Here is a 26625-nt window from a genome sequence, read left to right as displayed (position 1 = left end):
GATACTCCTATTATTGACTCTGGAGGGATGATAAACTAAGTTGACTCATGTTAAATGCTCTATAAATCTCTTGATGGATGAATCCGTGTTGGTCATGGGGATTGTTTTATCATATTTCACCACGCCAGTCAGTGAAGATTGGTGAAGTGGTGGTGGAGGTGGCGAAGGGGTGGCGGGGCAGGACCAGCCAAAGATTTTAACTTGTGGCCTTTCACCTGTGAGTCAAGGGTTCTAGCCGCATCAGCACGCAGTTTGCATGAGAACTGTTATGGCAGAGAGCCTGCAACAAAGATTTTTAAAAAAAAATGTTTTCCTGAATTCATCCTAAGGCATGTGCGCTTGCATTAGTACCGAGTGCAGTTTCAGCCAACCGATGTTTCCAGCACAAGTGCAACAAGCGCCACCTAGTGCAGCTTGGAGAGAGGGCCTCCTCTTGCACTGACATCCGAAGCCATTCAATTCTCCAGTCTTATTTTGTTACGATTACGCTCGGGTAGCCAGCAACGCCTAGCCGAGTCTTCAAATCTCTTTTGAAGAGGGTCCCGGCCAGGTTTTCGCAGCAGTAGGAGGAGATGTAGCTCTGTGTGTAATGCCAGTTGAGTCGTGTGCGGGCCATTTTTCAGCATTGGGAATATTGGCCAAATACCAGTGACGTTGTTTGTTAACCTGAGCACTTAAGTCTGTGCCACTGCGTTGGCAGACACAATCGAGTGTGCACCTCGTTGTGGTTGGGAGTGTTGGGGTTTTAGTCGGTCACAAAATCCCCTCGTCTCAATTTGTGCAACAACTGTGGGTTTAAAGAGTTAAACGAGCTAGCCTGTGTTTGGATGTCACTAATATATGTTCTAGTTTAGTTGTAATTATAATGAAAATATTAAAGAGGCAAATATTTAATTTCTGTATTGATTTTATCGTAAACATATAAAGAATAACAACACTATGTTTTACGTTCTCCTCACTGAAAATGTATTGGGACACGGACATGAAGATTAAACATGACATTGTCTTTCAGGGTTACCCAGGGGCAGACATGATTGGACCCAAGGGAGGTGTTGGCAAAAAGGTATTGACTACTCATGCACAACACTGCCATAAGATATTTCTATTGGCATCAGAGTCTTGGTCCCTTAGCCATGGAGCAAGGTTTAATGTGTAAGCCCGAGAAGAATGCAGTCCAATTTTTAAGTCGTGTTTTTCTTCCATATAATGTGCATTGCTTACTCATTTGTATACCTTTATTTTACTTAAAGCGTTTCCTGTTTACATAGTTTAGAGACTGCCATAACCATTTTGGCGAAGCCCAGATAAACACAATCGCCCGCTCACCCTGCCTGCAGTAGCCATGCGAGCAGGCAGTGTTTGGACGAGGAGTGGTGTGCTTGCTTTGCACGCGTGGTCTTCCAATTTTACGAAGATTTGTGGAGAGCTCTATTTTTGGGGAACGGTGGAACAGCGGGTTAGCACACTGCGCTGCAAACCCGGCGACACAGCGTTCGATTCCCACGCAAGGCCAGCTTTGGTGGCGAATATCTCAACCGGTCCTGCGCCTCCCCTAGATCGACTCGGCCGTAAATGATTGCCTGGTGTGGTGTACAAACATCAGCACTGAGGAGAAGGGCATGGTGCTACTTACTAACAGCACATGTCTCAACTGTCTGTTAACAGCTAAATAGGGAATCTTGCCTTATTTTGGTGTTATATTTAGTGAGGACTAAATATAAAAAAATTAACTTTGTGTTCTTAATGGCATTTCAGAGCATGCCAGCACTTTGTGTGTGTCCCAGCTCACGTAAAAGGTGTCCAATTGCCTTCACCAAAACCCCAAGCTATGCTCGGAAAATGTTCTCAACTTTTCATAGCAAACTTTTCAGCTACATCGAGTATCTGACTACAGAGCTCTGGAATTCCTCGAGGAAGGGAGGGTCCATATTTTCTTATCAGAAGCACAGAATTCCAAAGACATCAATGCCAGCATCGGTCGGTGAGAGCAGCGCCTCGTATCTTAATCGAACGCGACGCTGTTATTGTGTTTAAATTATCCCAATCCACACTGATTTGATATCGTACATTTGCCAAAATAAACTTTAATTCACAGCATTGTATTGCAATTTCTGTCTTAAATTGTTAGCATGTGCTGAAAAATGAGCTGGAGCAATTTTACAATTAATTGGAATGATACTTGAAAACTGATGAGGTGGGGAGGCATGGATACATAGTAATAAAAAAATGATTGCCTCTCTTATGCGCGATGTTGATTCGACACTCACATAAAGGTCTAGATAATAAAGATGCCTACATATTGAGATATTATTTTCACGAAAACTCAAGAGAAACATTTCACGAAGAAAGCAAAATAGCGCGAGTTGCTTGAACCATCAATGTGATGCGTGCGTTGACCGCACCTCCGATTAGCATGGTTGACTATGTACGGTGCAAAAGAAGTTCAACATACGTACATACGTACATAACCTGTTGCCATGTGTCTCACAGGGCGACGATGGCTTTCTGGGCTACACTGGCATCCAGGTAACAAGGCGCACCTTCATCCAGTATACAGTCATTACACTTTACAGCTAAGGTTAAAAAAAGTTTACAGGGCAGCGCCTGGGTTTGACTCCTGACTCGGGGTTGGGGGGGGGGGGGGCGCCTGTCTGCGTCGAGTTTTTATGTTCTCCCCTTGATCTGCTCGGTTTCCTCTGGAGATATCTGGGTTCCCCTCCATAACTGGAAAAAAAATGTCCACAAACAATGCAAATCTCGGTTAAAATTGGCAAAAGTTTGACAAAAATAATTAACCACTATTCACTCGCAAGAAATCATCACCCCTACTGGCAGACTAATTCCCATCGTGAGCCAAATGTTGTGATGTTGTGCCGTACGGGGACAGCTACCAAGAGGGCTTTGCGCTCTGAGACGTTTTCCATTAACATAATCAACTTCAATATGAATGCAAGCTCGTTCATTAAGGTCATTCACAGTTGCAGTGCGTTAGATGTGGGGAGAAGCACATTAGTTCCTAGAATTGATGAATCCTGCTTCACGCCATTACCCTGTTCCCTGCAGGGTAATGTTGGTGACGAGGGACCAGGAGGTGAAGATGGACCCAAGGGCATCAGAGGTCGCATGGTAACAAACGAAGAGACATGCTGCCTTAAAACCAATCTCATTCGCTTTTATTTTGCCTGCCAATCCAAAGGCATCACCAGGTTCTATGATTCTTCAGATCTGTATAACTTCCAAAAATCATTACCATCATCTTCTTAATGTATCCTTGTCACGAGTACCGCTCTCATCGTTCTCATCGTCATCATCAATGAGACCGATTCAAAACGCGCGGCGAGTGGCCAACAAGTCAGGGTCACAAACACAAGTCAGAGCTGCTGGGCAAGGCCCCAGCGTAACCCGAGTGCCATTCCGCACAGACGTGTCTCCAGCCACCTCTTGACGGCCGCTGCCACCACCGCGAACCACGCGCTGCCTACAGCCACAGGGAGCGTATTCCATTCACGAGCAGCGGAGACAGATAACTAGCATAGACAATTACCATCATCTTCGTACATGGTCGTCACCATCATTATTTATCATCTTCTACATCCTCTTCTTCATCATCAGAAGCATTGTCATCAACAAATATGGCCAATCGCTAAACTAGCAGACCTGGGTGCAAGATGGAGCAGCTCTCAGACACAACAACAACAGCTGTCATTAGTCACTAAGTGGCGGCGACGTCATCACGGCACTCGCGTCATGTCAGGTGCACTCCTGAGGCCACTTGGAGTGTTGAAGGCTCGCTGACATGAGGTCACGGGACATACCCAGCAGGTGCTTGCGATTGGCTGACTGAGACGACTGGCAGATGCAACTGCCTGTGACCTCCACACGCACGTACCTGCGAATTTTGTGCAACAAAAGCCTAATTGGTCGGCTCGGATGTCAGCAGTTCCCGTCAGTTCTCTTCTGGCCCGCTCGGGACCTTGCGGAAGTTTCTAGTGAATGGGGCCATGGCGTGTCATGCTAAATGTCGGCGCGTGAATTTGACGAAAGGGATTTTGCGCAATTCATGTACTACGTTGGATTTCCGCCCATGTGCTCAAGCTCAAGGCATATCTCTGTTTCATAAACACAATGTTACAATTATATATATAGGTATATTTAAAAACTCAGCATCTGGGATATTGTACGTTATCCACACGTTGAATGTCTTGCTTGCATGTATGTGATGGTTTCATTTCAGACTTAACGTTTAAAAAATGTAAATGTGGCTGCGCTGTATTTTGGCTGCAACTAGGTGTTGTTGTGACCTGTCACTTATTTGCCTAGAATAATATTTAAAATTAATTGCGGGACCAAAGCATAATTTTGCTGTTGTTACTGCCCGCACCCACTGATTAGCCATGCAGAGCACAAGCTACAGCCCCACATATGGCTGGCTGTATGTGGGGTTGTCTGTCTCTTGGGTGCTGATCTCACATGCTGGCGACGCTGTCCTTCTGCAGGCAAACTCGGGGAAAAAAGGCACTCCAGGAGAGGGAGGGGAACTGGGACCACCTGGTCCACTGGTGAGTCAAGCAACTGCAACAAAGCTCTCTCGCCTACAGAAACTACTCGCCACATTCATCAATAACACTGCCTCTGCATCACCAGGATTCAGCAACGCATGCAGCAAAAGTGTATAGGATTTCCCGTACGCAAGCTCTTGGCCTTATCCAGACCACCAACTCCAAAGGACTGAACGCGTGTGGTCCGTTTGCACATTTAGACCGCCAACTCTTCAGAAAAAGTGTCCACCTTAGCAGACAGCAGTGAAGCAAAGACACGTGGCAGCAGGGGAATGTGGCAGCAGCCTACATTCGTGACTGTACTGTACTGATGAGCCCAAATGAGGATGAAACCAGCCCACAGTTGATTCATTGTTTTTACTGTTGCCTGCTGGGATGGTCACGTTTCTCCACTCATCGAGTTGGTGGTGAAAAAGACAAAATAGCCGCATGCTCAGATCTTGTGAGCTGCCCCCCCCTCTCTCTCTATACAATGCCTCGTCACAGAGGCATTGTTTCTCTGTGTGTGTCTCTCTCTCTCTGCGTGTGTGTCTTTCGATATGTCTCTCCACCATGTGTGTGTCTCTCTCTCTGTGTGTGTCTCTCTCTGTATATGTGTCTCTCTCTGAGCTTGCATTCATTCACACCTGATGACGGTTGCTTGTGTTGCAATCGAAACGTTGTATTCTATTATTTATTTTATTTTATTTATACGTGACTTTACCGAAAGAACCACAAAGTAAGTCCTGCAGTCACGAAAGCTTCAAATCAAGTTTTAACGACACATTTATATATGTATGCGATCTAACCCAAAAAAACCTCTATTAAGGATGGTTATGTCCTGTTTATAATCAAAATCAAATGTGCACCCACAATGGTTGAACCACACATTGGCTACTTCGATTAGTTGCGTAATCCCTACCTCGCAGTACAAGAAGTTAATCTCTTGTTCACTTCACTTTGTTGTTGGTTTTTGAATTGTGGAAGTCATTATAGCAGCTTCACATCCATTCTAATGGAAATCAGTCTTTATTTGGAATGGAGGAAGAATCCGATGAGCTATGAAGCTCTTTTTTACAGATGTCCAGTATAGATGGTTCAGCAAATGGAGATACAACCCAAACAACGAACATCTATTATATTCTATCAGGTTTTTTTTGGTGTTTACACAGCATCACTCATACCAATTGGACCGCAGTCACTGGGAAACAACAGACTAAGCCGGAACGCAGCAGCCAAGCGGTGAGCCGGTGTTAACAATGGCCCAAGCTCTGCAGTCCCTGATATAACAATATGTTTTCAGACAATTAATGAGTGTTTACATATTGGAAGAAACCGAAACAACCGGAGAAACACCACGTGTGAGGGTGTAACACTCTCCTATAGAGAATAGACCGGCGATGTTAGTCTACACTTTGCTGTATCACCTCCTGGGAAGCCAGGCTATAACACCTCCACTCATATGGAAAGGGAGCTAGCAACATTTGTGCGATCCATAAACCAGTCCTGCCTCCACAGCACTGCATTTACAGGCATGTCCACCCACCAGCGCCCGGCTAATGTAGATTCATACCTCGGCTGTGCCCAGGCCTGTCCAACACACATTCTAATCTTTCATGAATGCAAACAAAATATGTAAAGTTTATTTCAAGATGGCTGCCATGGTGCACTCTCGTGATATCATTGCGGTCTTACGATTGTAAATGGTGTGCCACGGTGGCGAGATGTTAACTCCCTCGCCTGGTATGCAGGATGTCGTGGGTTTCATCCCGACCCTGACGCCTGCTGTATAATTGGAATTTGCGTCTCTCTCTCCCCGTGGTCGTGTGGATTTTCCTCCGGGTCCTCCGTATTTTTCCTCCACATTGTGCGTTTAGAGTATTTGGCTGCAATACATTTCCACAAGATAAACCACTTCATTGAACTATAATTTGTGGCCAGGTCGCTTCTGAAAACGAGTTATATAGCTCAGTGGGCTTTACCTGGTAAAATAAAAAAAAAGTTTTTTTAATAGTAAATGTCTCACCTCAGCACCACGTGTGGCTTCAGCTCCTCTCGGTTGAGGGGGGCCAGTCAAGTTGCTGTGGTGGGAGGGGGGCACCGTAACAACAGTGGGCTGGCGCTAAGGAAAGTAAACTTGGCTGGGCCTAACAGACATTTGGCGGAGCGGGGCCCACGCCAGTGACCTGCTAGTACCGGCCCTGCTCAGGACTGTCGTCACTGCAGTACGTTTGGTGCGTGCTGGGAGCCGGGCATGTTAAACTCATGGCGCTGCATGCAGCAGGAAAAAAAAACAGTAATGTCAGCATGTATAGATACACACTTCGACTGCCACATTACTGTGAATGTATGTTGCTTGGACATCTAAGTAAAACGAAACTGTTAATGAATTCATTAGTTCCGCCTATTCGTCTGTAACATGGGGGCACGATAACTCTCATGAGGATGGTGCTGTACAAACAAAACCTTTGTATCAAGTTGTGTTGCTATGGGTACCAAATATATCAAATGGTTGTCCAAAATTTTAAGACAGAAAACCAGCACTAAATGAGAGGTTTGAAAAAACGATGTCAGGACGTATTATTTCGTACAAACCCAAACAAAAACACGTGAGACGAATGACACCATCGCGGAACGTGATCGATTTGTACCGTCGTTACTTTAATGGAACTTCAATGTATGATGTCACCACATGTTCAAGAAGTGGTACCAACGCAGTTGAACAAAAACAAACGCGGGCCATGAGCCTGGCCGTGTAGCGGCGTACCCGCTGCCGACCTGCATTTAATTTTTCATTTTTTTTCTCCATTTTATTTCCAATAGAGAGTTCTCTGTTGGAAAAAAATGCGGCAGACTCACCCATCACGCGGCTCATCGCGCTGTCGTAATGGGCACTGAGGCGGTGACATCAGCAGTGTCACAAAGTTCAGTGGCACCTAGCGGCCCAACGTACGTTGTAATGACTTTATTGTTTTTTAAAGCCCAATGGATCTATTTAAGCTTGTCTGATACATGTACGCTGTCTGTCATTCATGTTTCAGGGACTCAAAGGAAAAGCAGGCCATATGTTGTCGGTAATGATTTTGCAATAGCATGACACATTCCCTTTGTATAAAATGTCGTTTTACTTTCAGCATGATGACACATTGAATACATGTTTTATTGTTGCTCTAAAGTGCAAATATCCAAACCCTAGATCTCATTACATACATGGAAACCAGCTAGAACAGCAGCTTATAAAAACACGTGTGCACAGATTTGTATTGTTCCTTGTGGGGAGTCTAGCCATTTCAGTGACCAACCTGAACATCTACACCTAACAATATATAAGATTGTCACGACGGCTGAGAATTGCCATGGATGGTGATAAAGGTGGTTATTCGGGACAGTGATTTTGGTCCTGCGGTCGTGCGTTCATTGTTCGTTGCAGAGGTACGTGGTTTAAACTCGGCAGGCCACCCTGGTTTCACTACGGTGGTGTGGTATTAACCCTAAAATATTATGCGCTGTCTGCTTCACAAAGTGAACATTAAGGAAACCGTGATGTCATTGTGTTGCCGGCGTCACGGTCCAAATTTGCCAAACTTGATAATAACCTGAAAATTACTCAATTGGGATTAAACGCAGCAGAAGCAGCAACATCGGCCCCCTTCCTGCAGACCGTGTCCGTGAAACACAGCGCCTCAGTGATGGCCTTGCGCTTACGAGATTGATAGTGCCGACACCAAACGTACCTCGGTCATTGATTCGCAAGACAGGTTTGTGTGGCCGCGTGACCCCGTGGCGCACTGACAGCCATGCCCGTGGCCTCGCAGACGTCACGTGACGCTCAGCGTGAACGAACACGAGCGCAGGACGAGGGGTGCCAACCCCTCCCTGTCTTACTGTTGAACGAAGATGAGCACGGTTTCACCACCACCTCTGTCAATGTCTGTCACGAACGCTCGTGTGTTTCAGAAGTGCGACGTGAGAAATTTCGTCCGAGACAGATGCCGTAAGTAGCGCAGCACGTGCAGCGCACAAACTAAGCGTCACGCGGTGACACGCACTTTTTGTCTGGAACAGTAATTTTAATACTCTCAACACTTTGGACATCTCCTTTGGCACCATTGCATCCTATGGCAAGTTTTTTTTTTATTATAAATTTTTACTCGATTGTCGCGAGCACTCAATTCAAATGTTTTTTCCCCCCTCTCTCACTCCATTTTATGTCTGAAATAATGTAGCTATTTGTTCTGTTGCCAAGCATGAGAAATGTATTTACCTTGCACAATGGTGACCTTTGGCTCTGTGGACTATTTTCCTTTTTGATGCCGTCGGATTGAACACCCACTCCACCCCCTCTGGCAAAACCTTCCGAGCGGCAGCACGCCTTGCTGTGGACACATTTTCCAGAGCGCGTTAACGACTGGTGCTTGCTTTGGCTCATTTTGACTTAGAAAAGTCAGCGTCCCCTCATTATAGGACCTATAGATGCACGGGACATGTTGGGCCAGGCTTAGTAAGTAGCCCTGCCACTATTGCTATCATCGCTATAACTAGGCTCCGTTATTTCTGAGGCTGTGCATGCGGGTTATTTACACGCATCTGTGACCGGATTTTTTGCCAGCATTTTTTATTTGTATGTAAATAATTTATTGTTTATCCTGTTTGCAGTGAGCTCTGGCTTGGGTTTCATGGAAATAATATTAGTTTTTGCTCTCGTTTGCACATTCCCACCAACCAATGTTCTGTAACTGCCGCTCCTGCCGACAGTCTTGAGCTGTGGTCTATGGGTCTTTATATAATACTGAATCTCAATGCAACTCTGAGTCTCTATGTAACTGTGTAACTGCAATGTCCTGTCGCTGCCGCCACTGCCGACAGTCTTAGGCTGTGGTCTACGTGCCTTTATATGACTATATGAATCTCTATGTAACTCTATGAGTCTCTATGTAACTCTATAGCTCTATGTAACTGTGTAACTGCAATGTCATGTAGCTGCCGCCACTGCCGACGGTCTTTGGCTATGGTCGTCCGGGTAACAGAGCTGCCTAGCTCAATGCGCCTCACCGGCTGAATTAAAGTTCGACTGAGTGTGAACCAATCTTTAACATAGCACCACAAACACTTGCGATTTATAAGAGGCTTAATTTAATCTCCATGCATCATGACTTGTTTCACCACTGTTTACATTTATAACAGTGATTTAATTAACACTCCCTTTTTGAGTAACAGTAGCCATTGTATTTAAATATTAGGATGCAGTTTAACACGTAGGCTTTTGCAACCAATATCATCCATAAGAGGTTTTTTGGGGGTTAGATCGCGTAAATATATAAATGTGTCGTTAAACCCACCACCACCTGACACAGCAAACTAGTAAGGGTTGTCACGTAAACAGAACATGCCAATTAATCACTAGTACAGCACACCGGTGTGTTGGAGAGCCAAGCCACAACATTTACAATCTGAGTACGACGTTTCGCCAGTAATTACAACTAGCTTCATCAGGCGACAGCCAGATTTGTGGAGAAGTCCACCTGTTTCGTTCCTTATATAGAGGCGTAGATGTGGTGACCACACTTCTGCACTCTTTCGCAAAGTGGGGGGGGGGGGTGGATTAATGAGTCACCGTACATTATGCATGCAAGCCCTTTGATCTTGTCCTTCCTGTCCATTGTGTGTATTAAAATAGCCATACCAATGGTAATCCCTATTGAAACATAGGCATGCACTCTTTGGTTCTTTCGGTAAAGTCACGTCGAATTTTTTTTTAAAATAATATAATACGACGTTTCGATTGCAACACAAGCAATCTTCATCAGGTAAGAATGAATGAGAAAACAAATCTAGTAAACTTAGAAATATAATGCAATAAAACACAGAGAGTCGGCTAACACAACAGTCAAGACTCTACCTGGTTGATTACGTTCTTCCAAAGATTGATACATTTGAGAGAGAGACAAGACACAGACACAGAGACACATAGACAGACACACAAGCAGAGAGAGAGACAACACAGAGACACACGAAACAGGTGGCTGTCGCCTGATGAAGCTAGTTGTAATTACTGGCAAAACGTCTTACTCAGATTGTAAATGTTGTGGCTTGGCTCTCCAACACACCTGTGTGCTGTACTAGTGATTAACTGGCATGTTCTGTTTGTGACAACCCTTACGAGTTGGCTGTGTCGGGTGGTGGCAGGTTTAACGACACATTTATATATTTACGCAATCTAACCCAAAAAAAAACCTCTTATGGATATTAGGATGCATTTTGCAAACTTCATTTCTGTAATGAATGTACTATTTATTCATGCAAAACAAGACAAGCTTAACTGATAACCACGGAATTCCGTTACAATTCAATAGAATCAAAAACAAGATAAGCTTCAAGTAATCTAAAAAACATCACCACTATCTAGGGATTTTAACGTGACCATTTTAAACTGCATTTCTGTGCGAGCGCTTTGATTTGTTCAAAGCCACATAATTCCTTCTCAGTCGGGTGATTAGGGGTTTGTGTTTGCAGCATTGACTAAAAAAAACTCCACCGCTTGCCCTAACAATTCCGTGTAAAGACCGCCATTGCCCTTGACTGTATCCGCAGCATGCTGCAAGTCCGACTGCCCCATCTATCCCACGGAGCTGACCCTGGCGATTGAAACGTCTTCCAAGAGTACAGAAGCACTTTTCACCACGACCAAAAACCTCATAGCAAGCTTGCTGAGCAACGTCACCATAGCCGCTGCAACCTGCCCAAAAGGAGCCCGCGTTTCTGTCCTCCTGTACGACTCGGAGGTTCGAACCAAGATCCGCTTCGGCGAGTTCACCAACGTGAATGCTCTCGTAAAAGAGATCGAGCAGCTGCCGTTCAAAAAGTCAAACAGACGAGCGAACCTGGCCAATGCAATTCAAGTTGTGCATAGGAATACGTTCAAGAGGGTTCGCGGGGGGTCCATGATACAGAAGGTGGCGATGTTTTTCACCGTGGATTCCGAAATGAACAACTACGACACTAACATAGCCATATTCAACATGGCCGTCAATCAGATCAACCCTGCCGTATTTGCCTATGAGCCATTGCCAAAATTGGTACCCGCTCTGCAGGTAAGGCACTGTTTTACGTTCCTAACGGGTTGTTGCATTGTAGCCTGTCAAGAGAGTAGTGGAGCACACTGTGGCATTGATGGCAGCCTGTGCATGACAATGAAAAAAATAATGAATTATTTGCAAGCATATGATTCTTAATAGGTGTTTGCTAATAGTATGTTCCCCACCTGTGTGTTAAAGGCTGTATGTAGTGATCTTTGTCTTAGTAAGCCTATGATGATTGTGCGTGTGTAGAACGTTCCACCAATAATATCACTCCATGTTCATCTTTAAAGTCAGAATCAAATTTCTATACACGATTTATATATATACTAGCCTTACTACTCGACTTCACCCGAGACTTGGATTCTTGTCTTGGATTAACATATGGTCTACGTGGAGGGTGGGGGGGATGAATGACGTGAGCAGGCACACTGCGTAACGGTTCCGCATGCGGCTGACATCACAGATGTGACGTCACCGCTCACTTGCCGTGCAAAATATATGCATTATTGCGCCCCCCCCCCCCAAAATACAAAAGTCTATTTTTATACTTTTAGCATTGTGTACAGTCTGGAAGCTACCCACATGCCAAATTTCAAGTTTGTTGCATGTCGGGAAGTATGCTAAACATTTCGATCAGACACACATTCACAAATTTCCCTTTTACATATATATCGATCGATACTAGCTTTACTACCCGGCTTCACCCTGGACTTGGATTCTTGTCTTCTTGGATTAATACACGGTCTACGCGGAGGGTTGGGGGGGTGACGTCAGCAGGCATACTGCGTGACGCTGCTGCATGCGGGTGACATCACAGATGTGACGTCACCGCTCACTTGCCATGCAATATATATCCATTATTGCGCCCCCCCCACAAATTTTAAGTTTGTTGCATGTTGGGAAGTATGCTAAACATTTGGGATAGATACATTCACAAATTTCCCTTTTATATATATAGATACTTTAATTTCCAACCTCAATCGTAAATATATTCACAGTATACTCATGTATTATGGATCTGCATTCCCTCACTTCAGTTGCTTTAAGTCACTCACATTCCACACCTTCTCTGTAGACCACATAAATATTACATTTAATCAATGTAATATTGACCTGGAGGAGAACCTGAAATGTACACTGCTCACCATTCAAATGTAGAAAATCACTCAATATGCAACTCTAATATAACTACTACCTTGATTTGAAGCTTTCGGGACTGCAGGAATCCATACTCTTTGGTTCTTTCGGTAAAGTCACGTAGGTAGAAAAATAATAGATCACGACGTTTTGATTGCAACACAAGCAATCGGCATCAGGTGGGACAACCACAGCAAGAAAAAACTGCTGAAGTAGGCGAGAGATCTGCCGTGGCACGAGATTATATAGGCCTCGGCAGTAGGGGGGAGAGAGGGGGCGGGGCAGAAAGTGGACCCCACGGCAGCACTTGGAGAGATCTGTGAGATCGGTTACAGGGGGGGGGAGAGAGAAGGGGGGGGGGGGGGCGGAAAGTGGACCCTGCACTGTGTTGCGATCAAAACGTCGGGATCTATTATTTTTATACATATGTGACTTTACCGAAAGAACCAAAGTGTATTACTACTACCATTCACCTTGCATGTCAATAGTTACAAATTTTCCTGTTAAAGTAATCATTTGTGATCAGGCCTAGCAGCCGGCTTCTTCAGGAATGCTGCATTCGTAACATTGCTGTTGGCATCTTATAAATGTTTGTGAGCATTTTCAATCTGTTTGTTTTTTTATACCAGATTGGACTTCCAACTTCGACCGTCATTCAGGTTCCGAGGAATAAGATTCCATCACAAGCGGAAATTGATAAAATTCTTAAAAGCACTATTTGTCGTGGTAAGTAATTTATTTTAGATGCGGTCTTACCTTGAAGTGTGGCAGGGTGTCACAGTGGTAACGTGCATGCCTCAGTAGCAAGAAGCACCTGGGTTGGATTCCTGACTCGTTGTATGTGGAGTCTGTATGTTCTTCCCCTATTCTGCATAGGGTTAAAAATTTATAAATAAATATTATTTCACTAAGTAAGGCCCACTGAACTATATAGCTCTTTTTCAGAAGCGACCTGTCCACAGGTGATTGGTCAACAAAGGCGGCTTATTACATGGAAATTTATAACAGCCAAATCCTCTAAACGCATCTTTCTAAATGTGGAGGGAAAAACCGGAGGACCCGGAGAAAAATCCACACGACCATGGGGAAAACATGCAAACTCCAAATATACAGGCGTCAGGGTTGGGATCAAACCCACGACCAGGGGCGGTTTCTTCATTAGGGTGATTGGGCGACGCACCACCAATATCATTCAACCACAGAGTCACGCTAGCCGTCACTGTGCCTCTGGATATAGTCCAATCAGCGTCATGTCACGTTCTGTGGAGTACCGCCTCTTTTTGGGCGATTTCACTCCGGCTGAGAATCGCCTCGAGTGGCCCCATAGACTTACATTCAAAGATGTTTTTTTTCGAACGGGGGCGCTGCAATGCATTCTCTATGGCTTCCGGGAGGGCTCGCCCTAACGTGCTTACGTCATCATACGTAAGCACGTTTCATCCAACAATATAATTTGTCGCCACCTAGTGGAATCTTTAATAAAAGAAACTTGAGTGGATTGTATTAATAGTGAGTATAGAAACAAACAAGATGTATTGTAAGAGTCACTTTATTTTTCATTAATATTAAAGAAGTGAAGTTGCCTTTACATGCTTAAGCTGTTAATTTATCCATTGCATGGGTGGACCTTATCCTTATCAATCATCCAGACATTTGCCCCCCCAGAGAGATTTTGCAGGAGCCGCCACTGCCCACGACCCCCTGTATACCAGGCGATGTAGTTAACATATCGCCGCCGTGGTTCCCTGATTTCCTCTGAGTTTCCTCCCGTAGCTGAAAAAAACCCCACAAAATGTAACTGAAATTGGCCAAATATCCCAATGCTGAAAACTTACAGTGAAATTACTCAATTGGGATCACACACAGCATCAGCATCGCTCCTTACTGCAAAAACTCGGCAGAACCCTCCTGAAAAAGAGTCTTGAGACTCAGTGAGGCTCTCCCAGGAAAACAACCATCGTCGTAGTAGTGATAATAACGTAATTGAAAGCTGGTGTCTCAGTTTTTCACTTGGTTGTACTGCAATACAAAAATATTTATTTACAAACATTTCCCAATGCGCTGCTGAATGAAGGCCTCCCCACACCATGTTAGTCATGGGGGTAATTTGGCCATACTTCACCACACTGGTCACTGAGGGTTGGTGAAGGGGTTGGGGGGGATGCTCAGGATCGGTTCTGATATCACTCACCACTGATATTAGCTATGGCCTGGATTCGAACTCAGGTCAGCGCATTTTGAAAACTATTGGCCCACTGCCTCTTTATCCCCTTAGATAAGAACTGAAGGCATTCTAACCAGCATGATGAAGCTGGGCAGTGGTGGCTACACACATGGCCCGTCATCCAGCACTGTGGAGGCAGCGATTGTTTGTGGATCACCGCACAAATGTTGTGAATCCTTCCCGGGGCGTCGAGAATAAGCTTGCCACAAATGAACCAAAATACCTTCTGAACTCGTCATACAAAAGTCATCCTCGCAGCAGCTTTTGGCTAACCATCGAACAAAGATGGGGTCACCGCATCGCGTGCTTTCAGATGTGCTTGTGCGGCCGTCTGGAACGCTCTTCCGTCCAATATTAGAAAGCCATTGGAGCTATGCGCTTTTAAATCTAAATTGAAAACTAATTTCTTTATAACTGCTTTTTGTGTTTAGTTTGTTGCCCTTCCCCCATACGGTTGGCTATGTAAGATGCAAACAAAGTTCAACATATATAGCAGCCATTCTCGCGCTCACCAGGAGAATGCGGTATAGCAAATGTGGACTTCCCCAGTTCCCATATGGGATACATTACAGCCCCCTAACACACACGTGGGTCTTCTCTGGGTGCTCTGGTTTTCTCCCAGATGTAAACACTTAATGACTGGCCCATACCACCTGAATATTTAGAGGACCGCAGAGCTTGTGGGGGAGAGGTGGGAGAATCAATCCTTTCAACTGATATTATGTATTCTGGACTTGGTAAGGATTGTTAAAGTTATTAAAATACATTATTTCATTGCCTACAAAGATGTATACTGAAATAACATATGCACTTTTCCACATTTCAGACATCTGCGATCCATCACCAAAACCAATAGAAATACAGAATGTAGATTTAGCTTTTGTGATTGACAGCTCAGAATCGATCCGTCCTCCTGATCATCAAAATATTAAGGAATTCCTAAAACTTATTATCGACCAGTTCGAAGTGGTCCGAGGCAATAATAGCACTCGTATCGCATTACTTCAGTATTCGCCTCCCACTCTCGAATTCGATTTCACCTCCAGCTTAAAGAAGGAAGATATGAAGAAAAAGGTAGATGAAATGGTTCATTTAGAGAGTAATACTCTCACTGGCACTGCTATTAAGTATGCGCTGGACAAAATTTTCCCCATTGATTTGCCTAACCCTCGCAAAGTTAAGGTCATATTTGTGCTCACGGATGGAGAGACGAATTTAAAAGATCAGCATATCTTGCAGAGGGCTGTTCTTGAGGCCAAATGCAAAGGAATCGTGATAATGACTGTAGGTGTTGGCAGCTACAATCAGAGAGAGTTAGATTTCATTTCCAGCAAGCCTTCTACTCTGCATTCCATTCGCGCTGCTAGCTTCATTGAACTGCCAAAAGTTGAGGACGTCATGAAGTTGTTTAAAGTCTGGTCAGGTAAGATACGTCAGCTTCATATTTGCAAGTTGCTTGCTTTATACATAATCGCGTTTAATTATATTCTTACTGTGTACCATATGTTTACCTGACGACTCACACATGCCCTTGAGCTCTTTATAATGGAGTATTACACGTGCCTGCCATCGGTGAGTATTTGATATTTACCATTGTACAGCCTGCATCGGAAATGTAAACGTGTCATGTGTTACATTAAGGGGAAACTGCACATTTAGACTTTTTACAGCACTTGTGCACAATGATTCACTGTTATGCAGGAAATGTCATCAAATATCCAGATGAAGAAACACAAAAGAAGTGCGCGGAGCTTTACAAGTCTCAAGCTGACAAGTGAGCCCTGATAAGTTTGAATAACTATTGCTTGCATTTGGTATTAACGCCATTCCTATCATGCAAGGCCATCGCGAAGCAAAGCGCTGCCATGTTGCAGCAACGTGGTAGTTTCACAGAGAAGGGCGACAGTTTCCAAGTGTGTTCCCAATTGAGGAATTTTTTTTGTTGGGTAAATTTCGAATTTGGCCATGACGCCAGCACACGACGGCCTCGTTTCAAATGACGTCGGAGGATCTTTAACGTCCACTGTGAAGCAGATGGCGCATGGTGTATCCCGTTTAGCACACCCGCAGTATTAACCAGGATGGCCAACTGGATTCTCACCACGGACCTCTGCAACCAGCGGCAAATGCGCTACCACTGGGCCAGGTCGCTGCACCAGGCCCCTGGCTAAAACTAACCCTTGCACCTGACAAGCCAGAGAGAGAATTGTTGAAATGCTGACAATGCAGTTTGTTTACATTACATAAGATATTCACAAAGAATGTAGGTTAGTTACGTGAGACTCCCAAATTGGAACTATCAGGCGATTAGCGATTGTTTTCATACAGCCAAAAACTAACGTGTAGAATAATGCTTACAAATGCTACTTCCGGCTGGTTGATGCTATCGTGACAGTGCATAACTCACAATTTGAAGGTCACGGTTTATATTTATAACCTCACCCAGCGGTTGACTTGACCTATAATTCAGTCAGGGCTAATCAAATGAGTTCCACTTAATGGGAAATGAACAGTGGTTGCCCTCAGTAGAGACCGGGTCCCTGCCATGAACTCGGAGCTCAGGGCCCACTATGGAGATAATCTCTGCCTACGCGAGTGTGGAGTCACTGGCGCCAACTGCATCACGGTTGTTTGGGAGCTTGTTCTTCTATTTCTACAACAACGAGGTCCCTGAGATTATCGGATCACCTTCTTCTAAGTACTCCGACGTTACGGCTCTGTTACTGGGGTGATTGGGCCTTTGCCAGTGCAGCTCCCAAGCTTTGGAACAACGCTTTGCCTTTGCTAATGAGACAATCAGAGATGTATTTAAGTCTGTCTTGAAAACGCACTTCTTTAAACTGACCTTTACGCCCGAGTGGTGCCCATTTACACTGCAGGTTCTGTTTATTTCCTGATTTCCATACATGGGGCACATTGGGATCTACATATGAAATGCACCTCGCAAATGTTTGTATTATTATCATGGTTAAATACTCAATGCCAATAACTGTAACATGGAAGGAATATTTTACACTCTAAACCTGGATTTTTTTGTGTGTGTGCAGCAGCTATCCGGATATTACAGTGACCATATCAGGTACGGTGATATAGTTTTTAAACCTTTCCTTAAATTCTATAATTCTACCCACGATACTGTATTTTCATTTTGAGTTACGGTATATAAAAGTGCACCTAAATTTTATTTTGAGTATTTCAAACAATAAAATCCCATTTTCATAAGATGGCAGAGGATGCAGGTTGTGATGTAACACGCCTTAAGAGTTAAACATCCTGTCATTATAGGAAAATAATTGTAATAATTTAGTACATTTGGTATTCACGCCATTTGTATGGCTTGGAGAGGACTTCCTCCAGCACTGGGTTGATTGTTGCTGATGTTAATGACGATAGATAAGAGGTTTTAGATTACTTATATGCAATAACTTTACTTTGGTAAGAAATTTGTGGCATTTCTTTGTAACATATTGCTTAAATATTCCTGTAATGGCAGACGTCAATCTGTTGTAAAGTTTAAGAAAGAAAATGCGGGTGATATTTCTCACGCGATTCACGGTAATTCACCCGGCGAGCGTCGTTGGCATGCACGTCTTTACCACCACAGAAGGCACTCCTGGGAGGGAAAACTCCGTTCAGCAGATCACGACAAAGAACATCACGGAGAAGAGCTTCGTAGTGTCGTGGATGGCGGCCACTGGCGCATCAGAGTACGAGGTGGTGGTGATCGACGTGGACACACGGAAGCCCATCCTGAAGCAGCGCACCGTGGCCACTGAGATGCTGGTGTCAGACCTGGAGTGTGGCCACGAGTACACGGTCATTGTCAACTCCATCCGGCAAAGGCAGCACATCGAGAGATACATGGCGAGCCAGGCCACACGTATGGCGGACACATCACCACCACCATTCACTCGCTCGCTCGCACACACCCAAAGGGAATGTGACAGCGTGTCTGGTTTCTGACGGTGGATCTTTGGCATGTAACGATGCGTCGGTTTCACCCCGTCAAAATAGATTTTCACATCCATTTTGTATGTATAAATGTTGAACTTCTTTCGCACCATATACGTAGCCAACCATGCTAATCAGAGGTGCGGTAAAAAGACAACAGACTAAACACAAAAAGCAGTACGTACACGTACGTGACTTTAGCGAAAGAACCAAAGAGTATGGATTCCTGCAGTCACGAAAGCTTCAAATCAAGAGCAAAAAGCAGTTTTAATATATACAGCACTCCATTGCGCATGCAAATAGTGTGCGTGTGTATGTGGCTCAGCGGTTAGCGCGCTGCGCTACGAACTTGGTGCTAATGGCCACCAACACCAGTGACGATTATCTGAACCAGTCCTTGGCCTCCTCTAGTCTTCACAAAGGTCTGTTAAGGCTATACAGGGAATCTTTGTGCAAATGATATGTGAATATTACATAAATGTACAAACCAGAAAGAATAAACAACATGCAAAAGATGTTGTAAGAATGGGACTAAGAGAATAGATTTATTTCATTTGTATTATTATACGTTGTGTTACCCAAGAAAGCCTCACTGAGTCTTAGGACTATTTTCCAGGAGGGTGCTGCCAAGTGTTCACAGGGGGGGGGTGCTGCTGCTGTGTGTAATCCCAATATAGTAATTTCCAAGTGATTTTCAGAATTGGGATGTTTGGCCAAGGAACCTATACAGATCAGTGTGGAGAACACACAAACTCCACACAGCAAGGCGCTCGAGTCAGAAATCAAACTCAGGCCCTGTGTGCTGTGAGGCTGCTAGTGTTACCACCGCACCACCCTGCCGCCCAGTGCAGCAATTGATTGGGACAATTCAAGACGTTCGCGAGTGGGGGTGAACTGTTAGATGCCTCGTACAGAATGTCCAGCTAGTTGGATGGACTTTTGAGTCGAGGTGATGCTGCGTGGCTGGGTGGGTGGGCAAAATGTTTGAGACGTTGCTTCATCTTTGGAGGCGGCGGACCAGGATTCCTCCTGTGACCGAGTAGGATACCCAGGCACATATGAAGAACTTCGATCGCAGGCACCCTGGTCTTCACAGGCAATGCGTGCAAATTAAACACAGCCCTTGGGGGCCCACAGTGAATTATATCTCAAATGTGGTGGAACTCGAGCTAGTGGGGAAAGCCAGCCATGTCCATCCACAATTAACTGTAGAAGAGTTCAGGTGTGGCCACAAGAGCAGCCAAACCTTTATCCTGAGCCTCTAAGGATCAAGGTTTGGTTTAGGTTAGAGTCCGAGTGGCAACCAAAACAACACTCCGTCTCCGTCTACCGTTGTGACGGAGCGATAAAATCCGCTCGGGTGCAGGAGCTCGATTGATCGTTACACTACGAGAGCATGACACGTGGTGACACCTTGCAGCGGTCTTCATCCAACAGTACATGGAACATGGTTGCTGATGTGTGTCTGGCATATACATTTAGTATTCTATATTAAATTTATATTGGCCTTTCACTGCTATGCACTTGGAATGCCTTATTATTGTCTGTTGGGAGCTGTTGTCAGTGGCAACAAATTAGGAAATTGGAGACAACTTATTTTCCATGCTGTCTGTGTACATATGTAACAAAAAACATTACCACTTTCTGCCACTGTTATGGGAAACGACATGTGCGCTCTACTGTCTGGGACAAGGCCTAACCTCTTGTTAATACAACAGATAGCTAGACTCACATGAGTCAGTGTACTCCGAGAGCAGCATGTTTACTGGCACAGGGTCTCGTTATCCTTGAGAAGAGCGGGTGGCAGTGTTGTATGTGTCGGGTTATGAAATTTTGATAAAAATAATACAAATTAATAATTTTCCGAAAAATGCGCAAATCGCATTAATTATGTTAATGTGTGTATTAATATGCATACATTATGATGATGCGTGTGATTATATGCATAAATTATGATAATCGCTGAGATAATCGTAGTAATTTATGCGGATGCTTGCGATGATGTTAATATGTGCAGTTGTGATAATTAGGCTCAGCTTCGTTTATCCCGAGTTGTCAATCAGGATAACACGATTATCATCGATTAAACGTTTACCGATTATCCTAGTGTGTGTTATGATATTTAAGGTCACCAGTTCAGATCTCATCACAGGATACAGCTCTTATGAATAAGACAGTTTTGCATGGACTTGGAAAGAAGCACTCGAACAGTTGGTGTTAAGCAATTTTATTCTAACAAGCATGTGACATTCTATCATGCAGGTCAAACATGCGTCAATAATTCATGAATAACCAAACTCTTATGCATTGCGATACTATGCATTCGATTAATATGAATAACTAAAATTCTTATGCAATTACGAGGTTATGCAATTCCCTAATATGAATGACTAAACATTTTTTTTTTTATTCATTGGCGAAATTATGCAGTTAACGAAAATGAATGACTAAAAACATTTCTTATTCATGTAACTCGACGGCAGCACTGCTTTGCACGATCAGTTGATATTGAACGCACCACCTCGAAATGGCAACCCTTTTTGAAACACAAAGACAATTTTCTTTTAAAGTCTTATTCGTGTACGTGCTGTGTATGCGTTGTCCCCTTGTAATATTAATTAATTCTTAGAGCCAGGAGTTGTGTCATTAGCTTGTGTGGTGTGGGAGGATACAAACAGCGGCCAGAAGTTTTTCTCTGGGATGGGCGTGGCCACCGCTCTGCTCCTGCTGCTCCCTCGCTCGGCGTGTCTCTGCTTGTGCTCTCTCTCTCTCTCCACTGCTCGATGACGAGTTGGCACGATGCTGTCCTTGAAGATGCTCGGTCGCTCGTGTCGCTCGTTGGCGCACAGTGGCGCACGGTGGCGCACGGTGGCGCACGGTGGCGCACGGTGGCGCACGATGGCGCTGGGTGTCGCTCGCGCTTTCTTGGTGGCAGCCTCCGGCTTCTCCACTGCTCGATTGATTGTTGAGTCGGCACGATGCTCGCCGTCGCTCTGGACGTCTGGTGTGTTCACACTGGTCGTTGGTCGGTGTGCCCTCAGGCACACGGCGCATTCGATGGCGCTGTCCTCTCCCTCCCAGCCGTTTGACCAGGCTTTCTCCACTGCTTCGCGCTCTCTGCTTTGCACGCTTGGTCGACGCTTGGCGATCTCCGCCCTTTTACAGGTTGATTGCTTGTCGTCACTCGTTACTCTCTCTGCTCCATGCTTCCTTTGTTCGTGCAGCTGCCAGCTTCACTCGCACTTAACTTCGTTCTGCGATAAGCGACACCTGCTATCGGCATCGGTGTTTCGTTTCCTCACGACGCTCCGCCAGCCGGAGCACGGCTGAAACCCAGCCCCAACTCAGGTTGAACTCAGACTTCTGCGACTCGAACGACTCCTCCTCGTTCCATCACTTCTCGAGGCACAACCGCCCCAGCTCTCTTGCGAGCCCCCGTCGCAACGCTGCGTCGCAAGCCGAGTTGCGAGACCGAGCGCCTCGGACAGACTGCTCTCAGACTGTCACTTTAACGAAGTCTCGTCGTCCCATCTCTTCTCGAGGCACGACTGCCACAGCTCCCTTGCGTGCGCCGTCGCACCGCTGAGCGCGACTCGGACCGACTCAACCCAGACTGTCCTTTCGCGGTGTGCGCCCGTGCCTAACTCAAAACGTGACTCCCCTCTCTTCGCGTCTCTTGCAAGAGAAAACAAACAAGACAGAGCGAGAAGAAGCAGACACCCCCCCCCCTTGTGACCTTTTGCTCCCTCCTTGCCCGTCAGACCCCGCTGGAAGACAAAGGTGGCTGAGGAGATGTTTGTAATACATTTATGTGGTCCTGTGTGTTACATTTATTCTTGAATTATATTTTATGAGTTCCTTCGGTCTTAGTATCGTGGTAATCATTCGTCTATGTTTAATGAATATTCGTAATGATTCTCGTCACATTATTATTTTGGCTTCGCCAAGTTTAGTTCTCCAGAGATTGGTGTTTATTCTGAGTTATATTTTAATGTCCTGAGGTTAAGCGTAATTATGTTTCCACTTAAGCTTTCTGGAATTCGTACTCTTTATTTTTTATTTTTATTTTTTTGGAAGGTCGTGTAGGTAGGAAACATATAATAATAGAAAAAATATTATTGTTTGTTGGTTAATTATCTATGTTAAGTTTCTACTTTTCGGTAAGGAAAACGTTAAGAAAACGCGAAGTTTCAACCGTTATTTATTCTGCCCTTATCTGTACATCTCTAGATGTCTTGGGAGGCTAGTCCATACATCTTTTGTCCATCTGGATGTCCATGACCTCTTTGTGACCGAACTCTCAACATTTTAACCGCCCTCCATGTTTCATGGATTCCTGGTGTTCTTGTGAGGAGAAGTGAGTTGTTTTCATTAATTAATAAAAAAAAAAGGTATATATATAGATTAAAAAAAAAATTATTGTTTTTTTTTTGAATTGTTCTTAATAAAAAAAAGGGTATAGACACAACAATCCGCCCGTTTGAAAATTATCAGGGGTCGATTTGGCCACTGGCGAATTTTCAAACCAAGTAAATGCCCTTTTTTTTGTTTTATGAATCTATAAGCCGCGCTCACTCTCGGCGGTTATTTCTTACGACGCGCGCATATGTATCACAATCGTAACATGGTTACATTTGAAATAAGCAAAAGAAATAAAACACAACGTTAAACATCGGTACTAATCCATAACGCATTCCTTCCAAGGCGCGCGCATATGTATCACAATCTTAACAAGGTTACATTTGAAATAAGCAAGGAAAATACAACAAAACTTTAACATCGATATCACCAGTTACATGGTTCTCATACATCATAACTCCGACGGATATTAATTTTTTTGTTTTTGTTAAATCCTGGGAAACGCTAGGTAGCGGTTTCGAACGCATTTTTGCGTTATTTTCCTCCTGTTACATCCTTGCAATCTTTTTACCAAGTTCCGAGTGTCTGGTTTACCACTTATCACTTTGATCATTCGATCACGGTTTTCCGGTTCGTTTTTGTAATTTCCCCTCTCACTCTCTCGCGTCGTGGGAGTGTGTGGTGTAAAATTGTGCTGCACATAATCAGAATTCGCGCACACAACCAACTTCTGTACTCCGTCATCACTGGCATTCGCTCTCTCTGCGATTACATGCACATTTGCCGAGTCAGTGTGTCGATTTAATTCTGTCCCTCGTAATGTTGCCCTCTTTGTTTTTACGAGTGTGTTGGATTTCAACACCATTCCCGATACGTCATGGACATTCGTCTCCATTTTAGCACTCCGATCCACATAAATTTTGGTTTCCCTTGGATATTTTCCATTCAAAGGCTCATGCCTGCGCTCCTCAGGGCATGTCCCTGCTGTCTGTTTTTGTACTGTCCGATCACGCTTCAATGCAACCCTGTCCTTGTATTCGATCCGCGCGTCATTTACGGGAGCACTGTCCACGTTTTTGCCCGCCCTGTCACTTGCAGCCTGCTTGTGTTTCCCATTGAGCTCCGGGTTTAACACCTCGGCGGGTGGGGCGCGTGTTGGCCGCTCGCTCGCGCTCACTGTGGGTTGTTTATCATGTATTTGGACCGCATTCTGTGTTATTCCTCTATTCCCTCCTGGTATAGCCGGTGGAGGAATTGGTCGGAATTGGATCGATTGTGTTTGACCTCCCATCCTGCGATTCCTCTGAATGTTCGCATCCATACCTCCGCGGTCTGTGTAACACCTTCCCGCTAGGTGGTTATCTTGCCATCTCTGTGCGTAATTTGAACCTTGCGTGTGTCGTGGGATGGGGTGTTGATATGGTTCTGCTCTGAACCTCTCCCTCCTGCGATTCTCGTACAATTTTGGCCCAGTGTTTCTCCCATTTGGGTGCCAAATTTTTCCTGGATTGTTACCTTGCCATTTTTGTGGGTAATTTTGACCTTGCGTGTGTCGTGGCATGGGGTGTTGATATGGTTCTGTTCTGAACCTCCCCCTCCTGCGATTCCTCTGAATGTTCGGCTTTGTGCCGCTCTCATTCTCGTGCCAACCTCTCTCTGGGTTATTTTGCCATGTGTGCGTGCGTTTTTGCTCCGTCCTGCATTGTGGGACTGCTCGGTGATTTTTATTCCTCTCTGAGAGGCTGGGTTCTTTATCCCTCTCCCTGTGTTCTGGATCCGAATTATGATTCTTAGCTCTGTATAACCATGCCATGTACGCCTTGCTCTCTATGCGGCGTAAGGATGCGGTTTCTGGATTCACAACCATTCTCACCCTTTCTGTAATCTCTGGGCTCAAGGATTCAAAAAACATAATTTTGAACATTTTATCTCCTTCGTGGTATTGATTCACATCGCCTGCGTAATACGCTCTTTTAAATTGTACGAGGTAGTCACATGGATCTTGGTCCATGCCCTGGGTCATCGATTTTACAGCATAAAACCCTTCAGTGAGTGTCGAATATTCTCCAAACTTCCGAATCACTGCCAGGCTCAGTTGTTTAAAATCATTTCTAACCTTGTGTGGTAGTGACTTTACCCATGGAATAGAATCTTTATGTAAGCTTCGTTTCAACAAACTCGCTTTTTCATCCCGTCTCCTCAGCCCTCTAATCATTGCCTCCTCTTCCACTGTCGCGATATGTGTATGTATATCCATGGACTTATTGTGGGGGTCAAAATCGGGAATTCTGACTAGAGCCTTGTCCATCAATTTAAGGGTTTTACTGGTGAATAGGTATTCCGAAAGTTGATTGCCGTCAGCGTCATCATAAAACAAGTTATCATCAGGCAATCTGTCAATTTGGTCTGTGCTGTGTCGCTTGTGTTTAAGTGGCGTGCAATTTTTGTGTGCGCGTCCAGTGCTGTGTCGCTCGTGTTGCCATTTCCCTTCAGTTTTTGCCTCTGCCCTTAGTGGAGCATGTCCTGTCGACTTTACTTTAACATTTTGCCTCCCTCTATCTGTGAAGTTGTCAATCTCACATGTTTTTGTTTGCATATGTATCTCTCCATCCCTTCTCTCGAATTGTGAGGGTTTCCCTTTGTCAAGGATTTTTTGTTCGATATTCATAATTTTTTTTCGATCAGTCCCTTGACTCTGTCCCCGTACCCAAGAGTGTGATTTACTGTTACTTTCATATTTATTCTGTGGATCAACGTCTGTGAGTTTCGCTGGTGTCGCGAGCCCTGATTTCTCCTCCCTTACGATGGTGTGAGGACATTTTTCCTCGTTTATTAGAGACGATTTCTCTCCCGTTTCCCTTCCAAATTTTTCCTCATTCCACAATCCCTGTCTGTATGCTTGTGTGAGAAGGCATGAGTCCTGTCCTGCCTTCTCTGCAGTTTTTGCATCGTGTTCGCCTTTGTTACATTTTATCCAGTCACTTAGTTTCCCTCGAGGTGTGTTCGTGTTATCGATACAGCTCCCTTCCCATATGTCTCTCTGACTGTACTGCTTTATAACAGATTGGTCGGTACGTTTTAATACGAGCTCCCAGTATTCCGTAATCCATTCAAAAATTATTCTTAATCCTATCATCTCAAGTGGCAGGAGTTACTTTGACCTTTCCTTTCAGAGTGCATATAAAACAATTATCTCACAGAGTGTGGTCAGTTTGACTCGAGCTATTCTGTAATTTTCCGATTCAGAGTGCGTACCTCTAACACCATTTATCACAGGATGCAATCGGTTTGATACGATATTATCTTAATTCCACTGTCTCTGTTTCAACCTGCTATT

The 26625-nt window shown here is 44.6% G+C and overlaps 1 protein-coding gene across 3 annotated transcripts in view; it reads left to right on the top strand.

The window, feature by feature from the left end:
* LOC144729887 (collagen alpha-3(VI) chain-like) overlaps window positions 1-26625 on the top strand; it is a 135309-nt gene that overhangs the window by 93065 nt on the left and 15619 nt on the right. For 2 of the 3 annotated variants that reach the window (XM_078610369.1, XM_078610367.1), the window contains exons 25-36: window positions 1013-1063; window positions 2491-2526; window positions 3064-3126; window positions 4497-4559; window positions 7580-7612; window positions 8496-8532; window positions 11130-11629; window positions 13384-13480; window positions 15805-16401; window positions 16680-16752; window positions 18026-18057; window positions 18583-18858. In XM_078610369.1, the coding sequence (XP_078466495.1) occupies window positions 1013-1063; window positions 2491-2526; window positions 3064-3126; window positions 4497-4559; window positions 7580-7612; window positions 8496-8532; window positions 11130-11629; window positions 13384-13480; window positions 15805-16401; window positions 16680-16752; window positions 18026-18057; window positions 18583-18858 (1858 nt within the window). The remainder of the gene's footprint in view (window positions 1-1012; window positions 1064-2490; window positions 2527-3063; window positions 3127-4496; window positions 4560-7579; window positions 7613-8495; window positions 8533-11129; window positions 11630-13383; window positions 13481-15804; window positions 16402-16679; window positions 16753-18025; window positions 18058-18582; window positions 18859-26625) is intronic. The other variant, XM_078610368.1, reaches the window with a different exon arrangement.

This window comes from Lampetra planeri, chromosome 2 (genome assembly GCF_965212315.1).
Source record: "Lampetra planeri chromosome 2, kcLamPlan1.2.h2, whole genome shotgun sequence".
Classification (NCBI taxonomy): Eukaryota; Metazoa; Chordata; class Hyperoartia; order Petromyzontiformes; family Petromyzontidae; genus Lampetra; species Lampetra planeri.
This window is presented reverse-complemented; position numbering and strand designations above follow the sequence as displayed.